At 37.0% G+C, this 17180-nt stretch overlaps 1 protein-coding gene across 1 annotated transcript in view; it reads left to right on the plus strand.

Annotated features, from left to right (window-relative positions):
- The first annotated feature begins 1391 nt into the window (after positions 1 to 1391).
- The window catches only part of npepps (aminopeptidase puromycin sensitive), a 20132-nt gene continuing 4343 nt past the window's right edge, over positions 1392 to 17180 (plus strand). Inside the window, exons 1-18 of the mRNA XM_016570111.1 lie at positions 1392 to 1714; positions 4512 to 4596; positions 4731 to 4808; positions 5010 to 5131; positions 7102 to 7209; positions 7638 to 7838; positions 8562 to 8658; positions 8744 to 8777; positions 9024 to 9138; positions 9238 to 9402; positions 9644 to 9748; positions 10024 to 10084; positions 11216 to 11325; positions 11654 to 11717; positions 11821 to 11960; positions 12085 to 12219; positions 13156 to 13375; positions 15874 to 16016. Of these exons, the coding sequence (XP_016425597.1) occupies positions 1592 to 1714; positions 4512 to 4596; positions 4731 to 4808; positions 5010 to 5131; positions 7102 to 7209; positions 7638 to 7838; positions 8562 to 8658; positions 8744 to 8777; positions 9024 to 9138; positions 9238 to 9402; positions 9644 to 9748; positions 10024 to 10084; positions 11216 to 11325; positions 11654 to 11717; positions 11821 to 11960; positions 12085 to 12219; positions 13156 to 13375; positions 15874 to 16016 (2106 nt within the window). The 5' untranslated portion in view covers positions 1392 to 1591. The remainder of the gene's footprint in view (positions 1715 to 4511; positions 4597 to 4730; positions 4809 to 5009; positions 5132 to 7101; positions 7210 to 7637; positions 7839 to 8561; positions 8659 to 8743; positions 8778 to 9023; positions 9139 to 9237; positions 9403 to 9643; positions 9749 to 10023; positions 10085 to 11215; positions 11326 to 11653; positions 11718 to 11820; positions 11961 to 12084; positions 12220 to 13155; positions 13376 to 15873; positions 16017 to 17180) is intronic.

The raw sequence follows: 17180 nt of genomic DNA on the forward strand, positions 1-17180 counted from the left end.
CTTTCACCGTGGACGAAGCAGAGTCCAACCCGGGGTCGTCACATGTGGTTGCCGCAAGCCCGCCGGCCGCACCGTTCTCATGCCAACCGGCCGCCGCTCGCTCTAGCCCTCCGGCCTCCGCTCACTCAAGGCCGCCGTGTGTGACGCTGTGTGTTTCGTTGTGAAAGCGAAACTACTTTGTCTGGCCTTCCAAAAGAGGACACGACTAGAAATCAGTGGTTAAATTGTATTTATTTAACTGTTCCAGAACAGTTAGGTACCTTTTGTATATTTAAAGATTTTGCCACTGACGATTCAAACGCGAGTTTTGAGCAGTGTAGAGTAGCGCTTTTTGTTAGGCATTTCTCCGATCACAAATGCAGACATGGTTTTATGTTTTTTATGTAAAAGACAAAAAAAATATACAAAAAGAGTATATGTCATTATAATCCGTAATTATGTCCCCACTGGATGCAACAAATGCCTCGCTAAATTTGCGTCATGACGTGGCATATTAAATTCTGTCTAAACTCTAAAACTAAACAGTTAAATAAAGCCATATGTTGGCACACATTTGTAGTGTCTCTTTTCTTCATTTTTTAATTTCTTGCAGCCATGATTCATCACATAAAAACAAAGTCAGTTAGAACATATATAATTTGCATTTGCTATAATACTAAAGCTGCCAATTGGCTAAAAGCCATATGTTGGCACACATTGCTGCTATTACATTTTGTAGCATCCCTTTTCTTAATTTTTTAATTTCTTGCAGCTATGATTCATCACATAAAAACAAAGTCAGTTAGAACATTAATATAATTTGCATTTACTATAATACTAAAGTTGCCAATTGGCTAAAAACCATTTAATAATATGTTTTATTAATGTAATATGTGACGTAGCATAATATTTATTTAATTATTTAAAACATTTTATTTAATTCTGCTTTTTTTTTTGCTGCTACATTCAAATCCTCAATTTACTGCTGTTCGACAAATTTTCACATGCGAAATTCTAACGAAACAAGTAACTTATCTGTGAACTGTTTAAAACATTTAGGCTATGCTATTGAAAACAGACAATGGTCGGCGTCTTTGCGCTTCGGCCGTCCCGAGTTCGAACCCCAGCTTGCAGACCTTTCCCTACTCTTCCTGCAACTGTCCTATCAAAATAAAGGCAAAAATGCCAAAAAATAAATCATAAAGAAAATGGACAATGGACTTTTTTTGCCCACGACATTTCACCTACATTTTAGATCCCTCATCGGAAAATCAGTAAACCGATTCAATCCGATTCGTGAACGACTCTTTCGGTTCGATTGGTGAATTAACCATTCAGACCAGTTTTGTGAGCCAGTTCAACCGATTCACTGAAAAGCTCCGACTCCAAAGAACGATTCGGACGTCGCTAACCGAAGAGGGGGCGGGGCACAACGAGGACCATCTCCAACGGTTTGTATGTTGTTTTTCATGAGTTGTCGGGTGTCTCTGTCAGTCATACGGCTAGCCCTACCCTGCTTTCCGAATCCAATAGCGAAGCTTGTGTCTCCGACTCTTCGAGCAAGCAGACTCCTAGTTTTAAATTGGTCTCCAGCGTATCGACATTATTCAGCATGCCTGAGCGGAGGCCCTTCGTGCGGTTGCCCACTGACGTCTACCCCGTCAACTACGGGCTTCGCCTCAAGCCCGACCTCATCGACTTCACCTTCGAGGGCAAACTGGAGGCAGCCGTGGAGGTAATGTTGAACCAGATGCCATGCAGCCCCTCTGCCCCGGGCCGGGCCCCAATGTCATGCCATGTTCATGTTAAGCCTGGTTTTTCACTTTGCATTTTAATAACTGCCGATACTGTCGTTGCTGCTAATCTAACGAGCTACCTGCTAGTTCACCATACAGCGGCTTTACCCACCAAGTCTTTCACATTTACGACTCCAGCATGTCGGAATGTGATTATTTATGGTTAAATACTTAAACCTGATGACCTCTGAGGTCTGCCTCTCGCAATAAAGAATATTAAGCAGTTAGTTTGTTGCTCCGCAAGCTAAAGCGCTAACTGGCGCCTCACTGCTAACCACGTTAGCCCGCAGAGCTACTGTCATAAAGCACGTAAATACACAAATATATGTCGTAATTTAACCGCCTTCCAGGTTATAGTTTTCACGTATTTGGCCGAGACGGTGAATCAGTACCGTCTACAAGCTCCTGAGTCACTTTGAGCCTGTCTGACAGTTTACATGATACTTTATAGCTTACTATAATCACAGTGTAGTGCCCCAGGAAACACTAGGTGCAATGTGGACTTGGGACGAAATAATGAACTTTTATATATAATCTTCAAAATATGAGGTTCATTAAAAGTTAATTGTTAGTTAGGTACGACTTTTATACTCGTTAAATGCAACATAAATATATCTGTATCTAACTATTTATCATTCTAAACATTAGTGTTTATAATATATGTATATGTATATATAAATGTCTATCTGATATTTTATATCAGTGCATCTTATCAGGACAATCACAGCACTTACTACTGGGTAAATGACTGTGGATGATCCTGTAAACAGAGAGAAAAGATGGCAGAGGTCAATGCGGGCCAGATGTGACGAAATTGAGGTCTGGCCTCTAGCATATCCCTCTGCTTAAGATTGTTTGTGGAGCCTTTTTATAGACCAACAGCTTTACATGTTAAGTCATGTTGTACGGTACCCCACTCTAATGCAGCCCTGTTGTGAAAGTCGCCTTGTGTTGATGTTGTCTTGATGCCAAGACTTATTGGAGCATGAGATTAACTACATCCCCCACAATGCCATATGCATTATGACCATGATTGGCTTCCATTTATGAATGCCATTGAAATAGTGTACTGCTGGTGGCGGCCTGTTGTCACATGGCCAGTGCACTCATTGCATCCAAGTCACATCCAGCTTCAACAAGCCACATGTGCTCTCTAAAGCTTCACCTTGGCAGATTCAAGCCTCTAAACACAATGCGTATCATTATGCAGGATCCAATTCACCATAAATAAAGTGTGGTAATAGTTCAGTTTAAGAATAATTAAAACAGTAAGTTTACTGACTCTGGGATGTATTTGTCTGTGAAAACTAGCTTATGGATGTGAGGAGAGCCTGAAAGCTATTGATCGTCCTGGGAATGTTTCACTTCAGCATTATGCAATAGGTAAATGCTGTCTTAAACAGCCTATTGCAACATAAGAGACCATGCAAACTGTTGTTCTTTTTATTCATAATCTGATTATATATGCACACGTCAGAATTTCATAGCGGCAACAGCAGGAGATGGCCCTTGAGCCTCAGCAAAGCCGTGAGGATTCAGGCGGTTCTTTTTCCATGTGCGTCGTATTTGCTCGTACTCCTGGAGATTTCCTACAACAAAACAGGAAGAGGGAAATTGTACGAACTATGATATGAGCAAAGATAAAAACGGCTGAAGTAGATACACTCAGGGTCACTGAAAGAAGTATCTCATGCTCATCAATGCTGCATTTATTTGATCAAAAATACAGTAAAAACAGTAATATTGTGAAATATTATTAAAATTGAAATGAACTTGTTTCTATTTTAGTGTGTTTTTAAATGTAATAACATTTCTGACGCAAAGCTGAATTTTCAGCATCATTACTCCAGCCTTCAGTGTCACATGATCCTTCAGAAATAATTCTAATATGCTGATTTGTTGTTTAAGAAACATTTTTTGTTGTTATTATTAGTGCTGTCAAACGATTAATCGCATCCAAAATAAAAGTTTTTGTTTACATAATATATGTGTGTGTACTGTGTATATTTATTATGTATATATAAATACACACACATGCATGTATATATTTAAGAAAAATATGTTATGTTTATATATTAAATATATTTATATTATATAATTTATATGAATATAAATACATGTAAATACATGTAAATATTTTCAAAATATATGCTGTATGTGTGTGTCTTTATATATACATAATAAATATACACAGTACACACACATATATTATGTAAACAAAAACGTTTATTTTGGATGCGATTAATCATTTGACAGCACTAATTATTATATAAATACTTGAAGAAAACAGTTCTGCTGTTTTCCTTTTTAAGATTCTTTGATGAATAGAAAGTTCAAAAGAACAGCATTTATTTGAATTAGAAATCTTCTGTAACATTGTGAATGCTTATAAATGTCACTTTTGATCAATTCAGTGCATCCTTGCTTAATAAAAGTATTAGCCTAATTTATTTAAAAAGTAGTATATATCATTTTAATTGTTTGGTATTTACTAAACCAGGAAGAATTTTTCCCGCAGTGATTGGCTCTGTTGTATGTAGGTGACTTGAGTTTGTTCCATTTTTATGGCTGTTATCTGATACAGTATGAAACAAAGGAAGGTTTCCGAAGCTTGCAAAAGGCAATGAAGTGTTGCTAGAAAAGAAATCACACACCAAACACTGAAAACTGGAGATCATGAAACAACCGGAGTCACATAAACGTTAAAACTGAACTGCCTGTCATTGTTCTTGACAGGTTACACAAGGGACAAACCAGATTGTGATGAACTGTGCTGATATAGACATAATTACTGCTTCTTTTGTGCCTGAAGGGGGGGAAGGTAAGTGCAAAACTGCAAATCCACATTTAGTTGATGTATTTGCTTGACTTTTTTTTGTTGTTGTTGCATTAAATGCTTTATAGTCTGTTTTATTTTTAGGATTAACTGTGCTCATTTTCTCCCCATCCATTTAGAAATTAACGCTACAGGATTTAACTATCAGAATGAGGATGAGAAGGTGACCCTATGTTTCCCCAGCACTCTGCAAAAAGGTAAAGCACTTCTAATGTGGCCTGGAAGGAGCCTTCTGCAGTCATGTCAACAATCTCTGTAATTAGTTGCTATAGTCGGTTTATTGTCGCATGAAAGCGGCTTTAACAGCTTCCTGTTAAAAGATGAATGGGCCTTCCTTGCTCCGTCCTACTGTTTTATGTGCCTTTTGTTTTTTTAATCATGGGCTTCTTGTTTTTCAGGGTCGGGATCATTGAAAATAGACTTTGTTGGAGAGCTGAACGACAAAATGAAAGGCTTCTATAGGAGTAAATACACGACTCCTTCGGGAGAAATCCGCTACGCTGCCGTCACACAGTTTGAGGTAAATTCATATCAGGGTATTGGTTCATTCATTTGTTTGCTCCCTCGCTTTCTCTGCCACTGTTTGCTTTAGCCCCGTCATTTGTCACGTCCCCTTCTCGCTCTTCCTGCTCAATCATTCACTTTCCTCTGACCGTCTGTCTCGACGGAGAAAAAATCACATTCACATAGTCATTCAGCATGCGCTTTTATTCTTGCAAATGGAGAAAAACAAGCAATTCATTATACAGGAGCTTATAATGGAGTCGTGCAGAAGTAAAATTGTAGTAAAATTAAACCTGTTACATAATGTGTTGCTTGGCCTTTAACAGTATGCGTATTGTACCATTTTAATATATTTGCATGTTTCACTATAATGCTTACATTACAAATCCATTAAGGTCATTTAGATACTCCTGCTTATTACATTTTTACTTGGTAGGTTTTAATGTGGAAGGGACAATTAACTGAAAGTTTAGCCTCTTAAGTTAACTTAATCAGGCTCAATGATAAGGATGTTCCCGCTGACTCGAGGCCAGTGTGAGAGAGTTGATGGAAAAGTAATTTGCCCTTTAGGTTTAGTGCTGCGTTGCCACTGAAACATTTACATGCATTGATCTTTTACATCCATTTTTATGACTTGCTAAGCTTAAATGTTTGTTTTTTCGGTGATGTAATCTACGCTGTGGTTGTACATTTTGCTGATTTGTCTGCAAGGTAATGTTGTCTAGCTGACTAACATAGAAAAAAGACTTGTTACAGTCAGTCTTGTTATGTGTGTGTTAGACTTGTGCCGGTATTCGGTAATGCGATATATCACGGTAATGAATATGCACGATATTGTTAAGAGCCAGAGTACTTGTGTGTCCGGTGTTCTTGAGCTGCCCCGCGCCAAAAAAAGTACAACAGTTATAGTTTTCATAATATTTTTCTATGGACCCTTGCTATTTTCTATTCTAATAAAAAAAACGCCTACTAGGCTATGACAACAGCTTCAACAGAGTTGGCTAGCTGGATGTGAAATAAGCCTTTTATTGTTTTCCCTGTTTGCTATTTCAAAGTCCTGTCACCAAAGCGTTGTGGGCAATGACAAAGAAGGTAACTGAAACATTGCAACTTGAGAAATATATCATCTATACCATTAAAATTAAGATAAAAATGTAAGGCCCCACTTTATATTAAGTGGCCTTAACTACTATGTACTTACATCAAAAATTAAGTACAATGTACTGGTCTATCAGTATTTAGGGGATTACAGTTTTTGCATACTTATATTGGGCTTTATTAAAGTTTATGAAAATATAATGAATTTATATGCATTTTTTTTATTTAGTCACTTAAATGAAACATTTTCAAAGTCTTTGAACTGAGATCTTAAAGGATTTGCCATCCTGTGGCTCCCTCGTGTGGACAACGTTAGTATTATGGCCTTCATCTCTCAATCACATTATTATAAATGGCTAATATTTTTTAAATGATTACAAATGTTTAATGATTATTTACTGATAATATACCCACACTAAACTCAAATTCATTGATTCAGTATCTCATTTCATGCTTTAAGAATTGAATGTTCAACTTACATTTTTGAAAAGGTTGAAAAGGTTTGGAAAATTGAGTCTCAGAATAATAATAATAATAACAAGTTTAATAGCATAACAATATGTTATGCCAAGCCAACATAATAATAAGACATAACATAAGCCAACATAATAATAAGAAGAAGCAGCTTAAGTAGAATATCAGTAAGTTGTCTTTTTCAAGCCAACTTAAATATGAAAATGTTGGCAGGGCAACTACAAATCCAAACTGCTGACCTGACTGGGCCTTAAGAAAAAAAGAAAAAGTCAGAATAGAGTGCTTTTGTGCATCTGTGGTTTTTGATGCCATGCAAATATCCTTTGTTTGAATCACTGCAACCCACGCTTACCCCGAGTCCTCTCTTCCTGTCTCACTGTCTCCATCTCTCTCGACGTCTCTCACCCCCTCCAGGCCACGGACGCACGTCGAGCTTTCCCTTGCTGGGACGAACCCGCTATCAAAGCCACTTTTGACATCACCCTTATCGTCCCAAAGGACAGAATATCCTTGTCAAATATGGTACGTGTCATTTCTTTTTCTTTTTCTTTTTTTGATCTTTCCCTCTAGAAACAAATCTCCCTAAATGACTAGATTCACATTACTGTCAGACGCATGTGCATTATCTAACACAGGCCCAGAGGCGTTGTGCCTCCCCTAGCCAATGTACATTTTCTGAGTCATTACACTTGTGGCGCACATGCGGCATACAAGTTTTGACCTGTGACGTGTGCCATTCGCATTCCTTCTCTGTTTTGAAAACGACTTTTAGACCACTATATTGTTCTAATAACCTCTGCTACTGGTTTTTACCATTCTTAGGAAGTTATTTGTTGTTGTTGTTTTATCAATTTAAATGTAAATTGGCCAACCACAAATGGTCTTTTTTTTTTTCACACTGTGGCCAAAATATGATGCAAATTGAATCTGACTTTTCTTTATCTGTGCAGAATGTTGTTGATCGAAAGCCATATCCAGAGGATCACAGTCTGGTGGAGGTGAAGTTTGCCACTACACCCATCATGTCCACCTACCTGGTGGCGTTTGTCATTGGCGAGTATGACTTTGTGGAGAGTCAGTCATCAGATGGTGTGACGGTCCGTGTGTACACTCCTGTTGGAAAGGCAGAGCAAGGGAGATTTGCACTGGAGGTACGGCAGGCAAATTGGTTTAGGTATTTGTAGTCTAAACAGCAAAGACACATGGAAAATGATTTTTACAGATCTGTACCATACTGAATTCCCTACATAAATAATATAATAAAATTTATATTTTTAACGTTTTATTTCCAAACATCTGATTAAATTAAAAATATACACCACCATTCAAAGGTTTGGAATTAGTACATTATTAAAGAAATTATTACATTTAAGGACACAATAAATTGATCAAATGACTGTAAAGAGCTTAAAATTGTTAAAAAAAATCTTTTTTAAATAAATGCTGTTGTTTTGTATTTTCTATTCTTCAAAGAAACGGACAAAATGTATTATGGTTTTGGAAAAAAGTATTAACATTGCTAATAGAACATTTTTTATTTTAAATGTAAATATTTTGCAATGTTTTACTGTATTTTTGATCAGCCTTGGTGAGCATAAGAAACTTTACTGACCTCAAACTTTTGAACTGTAGTGTATTTAAAACATTATTTTTATAAATATTATGAATATTATTATGATATTAATATCACAAGCTGACAATTATTGTAATTTTGGACTATTATTGATAAATGTCATATTAAAAATAAAGCGCTACAATAAATAACATCACAGCATTATAATGTACAATATTTTAAAAAAAAATGTTTTGCTTAATGCTAGCTGTGATTATAATAACTCTTTTGTTGTCAAAGTAAAAAAAAATTTTTTTTCCAGGTTGCTACAAAGACCCTTCCGTTCTACAAAGACTATTTCCGTGTTCCTTATCCGTTGCCTAAAATTGATCTAATTGCAATTGCTGATTTTGCTGCTGGTTTGTATCATTTTCATTAAATATTAAACATCTCATAGACATTGTTATATTTAGTTTTAACCTTTGGTGCTCTTGCGTCCTGTAGGTGCCATGGAAAACTGGGGCCTTGTTACTTACAGGTGACTTTTAAATGAAATGATTAAATAGCAATCCTGAGACTTGATAAATCATCACGGAAACCCAGAACCTTGTGCTTTTTGAAAACGTCTGTTCAGGAGAACTTCATTGATATTTCATCTGTCTTGGTAGCATGTTAATCCCCAGCCATACCTGAACAATATGAGCCGCGTTATGTTCTGGGTTCTGTTCTTATGCATTTTTTTTTTTCTTTTCCTTTTTTAAAATCTCGTGTTCACCCCTCACAGGGAGACGGCTCTGCTGATTGACCCAAAGAACTCGTGTGCATCGTCCCGGCAATGGGTCGCCCTGGTAGTCGGCCACGAGCTGGCACATCAGTGGTTTGGGAACCTGGTTACTATGGTGAGTGTTCAGATGTTCAGTGTGGTAGGTACGCCACATATAGTTTTTGTAGGTCAAAATGGTATTTGAATATAACTGAGAAAATGTCTGTTGCTGCAGGAATGGTGGACTCATTTGTGGCTAAACGAAGGCTTTGCGTCTTGGATCGAGTACCTTTGTGTGGACCACTGTTTCCCTGAGTACGACATCTGGACCCAGTTTGTGTCTGCCGACTACACTAGGGCTCTGGACCTGGATGCGTTAGATAACAGCCACCCTATTGAGGTCTGCAACAGATGGGTGTATCTTTCTCATTCCACCCAGATCTCCCAGTGTGCGCCTGTTTTGTTTGTTGCTTTTAAGAGTATGTGTGGATAGCGGGAAGTTTTGATATGCACTGTGTTTGTCAGTCTGTTTGTCTGCTCAGCCGTATCACTTACAGCATTTAAATTCCAGACCCAGATTTAGCCTGATGAAATATTGATCTCTGAGTCATGTTTCAGAGCGTGTGTGTTTTGAATCGTAGGTTGATGTTGGACACCCTTCAGAAGTGGATGAAATATTCGATGCCATATCGTACAGCAAAGGGGCCTCTGTCATTCGCATGCTGCATAACTATATCGGCGATGAGGTGAGAGGTCATGTTCAGCCAGCTGCAGAGGGACATTCCCAGTGTAAATCTGTCAGGCAGGTGGTCAATGTGGGTCCTCCAGGTGTATGTGTGCACATCTGTCTATTGTGCTGGAGTCAATGACATTCTGGCGTTTGTAATTTGACAGATCACTTTTGTTAATTGTTGCGTGCAGCCCTTGTTAATACTGACTTTTAGATTAATTTACAATTCTTTTCAGTTATGTTTGGATCTTTGGTTTTGAGTTATGTCTGATTGAATGATCTTTTTTCTAGGATTTTAGAAAGGGAATGAATGCTTACCTTTTGAAGTTCCAGCACAAAAATGCATCTACTGGTAAGTTAACACGCCACAGTCTTTGCGTAGATTAAGCTTTGACCCTCTAATAATTTTTATATTGATGACTAAACAGGCTAATGACCTTGTAAACCCAAGATAGACTTATAATGATTGTGACATAACCACCTGTTCACAATTATCTGACAGCCAAATTTAGTTGTAGAATTTTTAGGTGTCTTATAGTTTCTAACTCAAATAGGGATTTCAGCATGAAAATAGCCAAATAAGGTGTTAAAAAAACAACCACCACCAAACAAAACAAAAATATAGCCCATCCTGTGTTTGTTATTTTTCAATAATCTGTTACACTTGGATGTACGTTACATTACAGAAAAAAAACATCTGTCGCTACTTCCGTTTAATTGTGACATGAAATATGAATAAAAGAGTTCTTAAAGTCTGTGTTATAGGCTGTATTTGACATGAACAAAACTCAATTAAGTCATAAATCATAATTATTTTTATGACAATTACTCATCAGTATAAACAGCAGTTATCTTATACTATGGAAAGCTTGCTGTGTGTTATGGACAGAGTGACCTGTGTATCAGTTTCACTGGTTAAATGTGGGACGATGTTTCTAAAATGTAGTGTTTAGCTTGATCTTTATCTGCATTTTATGTTGTTTTCAAACTTTAAACATTATAATACAGTATTAAAAAGCATACATTATAATAAAAAAAACGTTTGATCTCATTAGAACAAAATGGTGCACTCATTTTCTGTTCTTTGATTGTTATCCTGCAACACACCACAAAAAAATGAAAAATTAAGTCTGGACCATTTTGTTGAAAAGTTCCAATTTGTATGAATCTATCCATCTGGAATTTGAAGAGCGCACAGTGAATTGTAAAAGAAAAAAAACATTAATTTTCTCTTGTATGTAGGAAAGTGGCTCCATAAGGAAATGGTTTAGCATTGCTTGTGGCCCACGATCCGATCCAAACAACAGTGATTACAGCTGTAGTAATTACATAGTGTGTTACATTGTAATTCTGACATGACATAGTATTTGGCGGGAGTGTTGTGGGCGTGTGTGTGATCATGCAGCAGTGTTGTTATTATGCTTTGTTAATTGTTGTGTTGTTAGAAATATAGGGTGTGACGTTCTCTCTTTCTCTATCCCAGAGGACCTATGGGAGTGTTTGGAGCAAGCAAGTGGGAAACCTATTGCTGCGGTGATGAATTCCTGGACCAAACAAATGGGATTCCCTATTATAGTAGTGGATCAAGAGCAGGTAACCGTTACAAACTCATTCTCATGGACATCAAGGTTTTGTTTTGTTTTGATCTGATCCAGCACTGTGGGATTGTGTTTATATATAAACATCCAGAAAAAAAAAAATTAAAAAAAAAAAATATATATATATATACACACACACACATTTTTTCTGGATGTTTCCCCCCCCTGAAGTTTCAAATATAAATACCCCTCTGGTGTTGAGAAGTCTTGCTGGGATGGACTATGAGCTTCTCAGGGAGCATCTGGTAATAACAACTGTTGTCTTGGCAGTACAAGATTTAATCAGAGCTGAAATAATTGTTTTGGGTTTTTTTTCCCTCCAGCATGGCAGTGACCGCGTGCTGAAAATCTCTCAGAAGAAGTTCTGTGCTAGCGGACCACGTAATGGTACATGCAAAGAAAGCAGTTAAACTATTGAAGCCTCTGACTTTGTTTAACAATTGGTTTATTTGTCTTTTTCTATACTCTAATATCTGTTTTTATGTTCTAGATGAGAACTGCCCCAATTGGATGGTTCCCATCAGTATCTGCACTAGTGAGGACCCGAGCTGCACCAAGATGAAGGTTCTGTTGGACCAGCCTGAAACCACAGTTAACATCACCAACGTTGCACCTGACCATTGGATCAAGGTCAGATTGCTGCGTTTCATTGATTTTATGGAAAAGGCTTTTTATACTTCAAATATCAGTGAAGATTGGAAGGGCTTCAAAGATTGTGCATTTATAAAATCACATTGTTTTCTTCCATGTGCAGATTAATCCAGGTACTGTGGGATTCTACAGGATCCAGTACAGCTCTGCCATGCTGGAAAGTTTGCTGCCTGGTATCCGAGACCTCACACTGCTGCCTGTGGACCGCCTGGGTCTGCAAAACGACCTCTTCTCCCTGGTGAGACGCCACTCATCAGTCTGAATCAGTGTTTTGCAAGTCAGAGTAGAGGCTCAGGTCTCCACCTTGAGTCAAGTCTCAAGTATTAAGACTTGAGTGAAGTGTCGAGTTACAAAGTCTTATGGAAGTCAGGTTCTTTCAAGCCTCCAGGCCTGACTAATACATTATAAATTATGACTCAAATCATGTGGGTTTTGTAACTTCAGCACCAACAAAAAAAAAACAAAACTTTTTTTTAGCAAACCTCTATAGATACTGAGAAATGTTAAGTTGGCAATTTGCTGAAATAGTTCAAGCATAGAGGAAATTGTTGGTTTTAATATCCGTTGGATAACTTCTGTTGTTTTTTTTGTTTTTTTTTATAATAATGAAATATTAGTTATTTATATATAGCACAAAAAAAATCTAATTAAAGGGATAGTCCACTTAAAAATGTCAATTCTGTCATCATTTACTCCCTCAAGGTCCAAAGCTGTATGAGTTTCTTTCTTCTGCTGGTCCCCATTGACTTTCATAGGATTTTTTCCATACTATGGAAATCAGTGGGGACCAGCAACTGTTTGGTTACCCACATGTATGTTCAGCAGAAGAAAGAAACAAGTTTGGGACAACGTGAGGCCAAGACAGAATGATGACAGAATAAACATTTTTGGGTGAACTATCTTTTTAAATGTATAAAAAAAAAATGTTAAGTATAAAAAAGTATATTCTAAGTATATTGTGTGCTTGTGTGTGTTTTAGTGATTTAGTATTGGTGTGTCACTAAGCTTTTTTTGTAGGCTACAAATCTTTTTTTCCAAATGTTGCTATCTTTGTGTTCAGTGTTGCTGAAAAGAAAAGCAATTTCAGCAATATCATTATTGGTTTCCGTTTCTTCTCTCCGTCCAATAGCACTGTCTGTTTTTAATAGTGTTTCTCTTTCTGTCATGCCTTCAGGCTCGAGCAGGTATGATCAGTACTGTGGAGGTGTTGAAGGTGATGGAAGCATTTGTGAATGAGCCAAACTACACGGTGTGGAGTGACCTGAGCTGTAATCTGGGTGTTCTGTCCTCTCTGCTCTCACACACTGACTTCCACGAGGACATCCAGAAGTTCATCCGAGATCTCTTCACCCCTATCGGCATGAAGCTGGGCTGGGACAGTAAAACCGGAGAGGGTGAGAGCCAGAAGTGAAGGCGTATGAACATTGTGTGTCATAAATATTCACACTCATGTCATTCTAAACCTGAACTTTCTTTCACCTGTGGAACATAAAAGATGATATTTTGAAGAGGCCATTGACTTTCATTATATGAACAAACACACTGAGACTTTCATGTTCCACTGAAGAAAGTAAGTCATAATTTTGGGTGAGAAAATTATGACAAATGTCATTTTTGGGTGAACTGTCCCTTTAAAGGTGTCATATTCTGCACTTTTCTCTGTACTCCACTTAACAGTCTAGGTTTCTTGCACTAAAACAGTCAGAATTTATTTTCACATCACCAATTTCTCGCCGCCTTCAATTTAAACAGGCTGTTTTTTTTAAATATGTTCTCTATGTAAATGACCTTGGTTATGATAGGCTAAATGCAATGAGTGACAGCTCTCCTGTCAAGTTGTTAAAAACTGAAAGGGAGTTGATATATAAATGTTATATCATGGCGATTTCACAAGCCATTTTTTTAGGTTTTTAATATATGGTGAGGGTTAACACAATACAAAAGTTTCTGTAGTAGATAGCAGGAAGATTGATATTGCGCTTTGCATTTTCGAAAACCAATTTGGGTACCAAGTCAAAAACAAATGTTATTGATTTAGACTCGAAATTTAATAAGTTAAATTTGTGTAAATATTAATTAAATAATATGTAAATAAATGTAAATGGTATTAATCATGAATGTATATATACATTTTAAAAATGATGTAGCTTTCAAGTATTTCTTATTTAAATGAAAAATATATAAATATAAAATAATTACTTGAAATTTGAAGTAAGTGTGCCTTGGTAGTCGTTATCGATGTTACAGTGTTCATTGCCTATTAAAGGGGTCATATGACGTTGCTAAAAATAACATTATTTTGTATATTTGGTGTAATGCAATGTGTTTATGTGGTTTAAGGTTTAAAAAAACACATTATTTTCCATATAATGTACGTTATTGTTTCTCTATGCCCCGCCTTTCTGAAACGTGTCGATTTTTACAAAGCTCATCGGTCTGAAAAGCGAGGTGTGCTGTGATTGGCCAGCTATCCAGTGCGTTGTGAATGCCTCAAGCGTGTGGCGGAAATGTTACGCCCCTTACCATACTGTGATGCCGTCCCCCAGCAGGACGAGACTCAGTCCAGCTGCTCTGCTCGTGCACATCCCATCAGCGGTTCACTTTTAGCAGTTCAGTCAATGTACTGTTAGGAGTAACTGAATAACTCGGGATATTGGTTTATTTTGCGTCAGAGGGAGTGTCAGGCACGTTTATAAACCGAATAACTTAAGTAATTTGTGGATTAGTGCACACTGGAGACGCGAACCGTTTCAAACGATTCAGTTCGATTTGGTGAACTGGTTCGACCGGTTCACTAAGAAGATCTGGTTAAATAGACCGATTAGTTTGCGATCCGGACATCACTAGACGAGACAAAACCAATAAAACCCATTACAAACGAGGCATTTGTTGCATCCAGTGGGGACATAATTAAGGATTATAATGACTTATACTGTCTTTTTACGCGTTGCGTTGCATCGCGCCGCGTAAACATAAAACCATGTCTGCATTTGTGATCGGAGAAACAACAAACAACAAGTGCTACACTACACTGCCCAAACCTCACGTTTGAATCATCATTGGCAAATTATTTCAATATAAAAAACGTACTTACAGGCTGTGAGTCAGGAACGAGCCGTTTTAGGTAGGTGAGGTTGAATCTTAACTTTTATAAAGAATATCTCTTTGGATTTGAGACTTTAGTCTTTGCAACTTTACAGATCATCTTTATGCACCAAGAGCTTGTAACACTCCAAAGAGAAAGGAAAAATTGAAATCGCATCATATGACCCCTTTAACTGCTCACCGCCTCCACCATCATTTTACTTATTAAATTATTTAAAAAAATAAAAAACATTTACTTTGATAATGGATGAACGGAAATCATCCACTCCATACAGCATTAGCAGCAGGAGTCAGATTTCACTTATCATGTGAATAAAGTAAGGAGAGATGACTGACAAGAAGATTACGGAGGATTTGGGGTCAAAGCGAAAATCAAAAGTGCCTATTTGGGCATATTTCCATGTTTAATATATGTTAAGTTTGTCTTTGTTTTATTGTTATTGTGTTTTTCATTAAAATTAATAATGAAGTTCAAACTAGTGGAAATTTTTTCATTTATTTGTGTTACAACACGGATACAGTATATACAGCCCCTCACATGACATGCAAGAAGATATATATTCTTCTTATAAAGAAGAACTATAAAGGAATAGTTCACCCAAATAACTTAATAAAATCTGCACTGTTTCTCACACAAACTTATGTCTGTGTTGTACATATATCTCCATTAACGCTGTTCTGTTTTAGCTTAATGGTTTCTGTTTGAATAGTTATCATTCGTTTGTCAAGAGACATTCAAATGAAGTGTTCTTTTGTTGGTTGCCCCTCTCCCCTGTGTCTTGTTCAGGGCATTTGGACGCCCTGCTGCGGGGTCTGGTGCTGGGGAAGCTGGGTAAAGCGGGGCATAAGGCCACACTGGAGGAGGCTCGGCGGAGATTCAAAGAACATGTGGAGGGTAAACAGATCCTGCCTGCAGACCTCAGGAGTCCAGTGAGTCGTCTTGCATTTCTGTTCATAGTACAGACACATTTGCATCAGTGTGCTAGTGATGCACCAAAATTTCGTCTGAAATTAATTGAATAGATGGTGTGTGTTAGTGTCTGTTTCATGCAGACAGTGTAGATAAAATACAACAGAAACAGCTGTGTGGATGCTAGTGCTTGAATAACAGTATCGATTTCTCATTTTAGTTGATACTGATCTGGATTCTTAAATCCCAAGATCAAGATTGAATATGAAACAAAGTCTCCGATTTAAAATTCTGTCAATATTATCACAAAATACAAACAATAACATTGTTTTAATGCTGTTTAATGTTGTTTTGATACTGTTTAATTATACATATGTACTGATAGTCTCATCTTTATTACTAGTTATAGCACAAAATAAACATGAATGAACATCATAAGGTATGTTAAAAGAAACAGTAATACTTACTGAAATGTATCAAGTCTTGTGCAGTTGTTCGATCGTTTGTTCAAGTGTTTTAAACACAGGACAACATCAACCATCTTGTAAGCAGGAAAGCTATTGAATGTCCATGATGTCCAAATCGATAGTCAGCTAGAAACAGAAAACTCTAGAAAGAAGCATTTTATATGCTAAATATATGCACTATATTTTACATTTAATGTATTTTGACTTAAATTGTTGTCTTCATTATTTAATGTTTAAGTAAATCTGTCATGAAAAGTTTGAATGTTTATATTTCAACAAGAAATTGGAGTAGAAACATGATTAATTGATTATTAGATAGTTTATTTTCAGTTTTATTGTTTTTGTTTATATTAACACATTAAGTTATTATTAATAATTACAATTCTCGGCCAAGTGCATCCTGAATTTTGGTTTTGCTTTCGACTGAGAATTTTTATTCTTGTGCATCACTAGTACTATTACCTACACCTTAATAGTTTTAGTCTATCAGCTGATTTTGCAAATGGTGTTCCTGTATTGTTTTTAGTAGTACTGGCTAGGCTTGCCGCGATAGACAGTGCTGACGGTTGTTAAGCCGCAACACCGGTTACGTCACTTGCCCACCGCGGCACCGACCCCCACCGTCGTTTAGATTTTTTTATAGTATAAAAATCATTTAGTTCAGTAAAAGAACAGACACTACAATTAAAAACTGAACGCGGATGCTCAATGCAGCGT

Source organism: Sinocyclocheilus rhinocerous, unplaced genomic scaffold (genome assembly GCF_001515625.1).
Source record: "Sinocyclocheilus rhinocerous isolate Xijiao unplaced genomic scaffold, SAMN03320098_v1.1 scaffold711, whole genome shotgun sequence".
NCBI lineage: Eukaryota > Metazoa > Chordata > Actinopteri > Cypriniformes > Cyprinidae > Sinocyclocheilus > Sinocyclocheilus rhinocerous.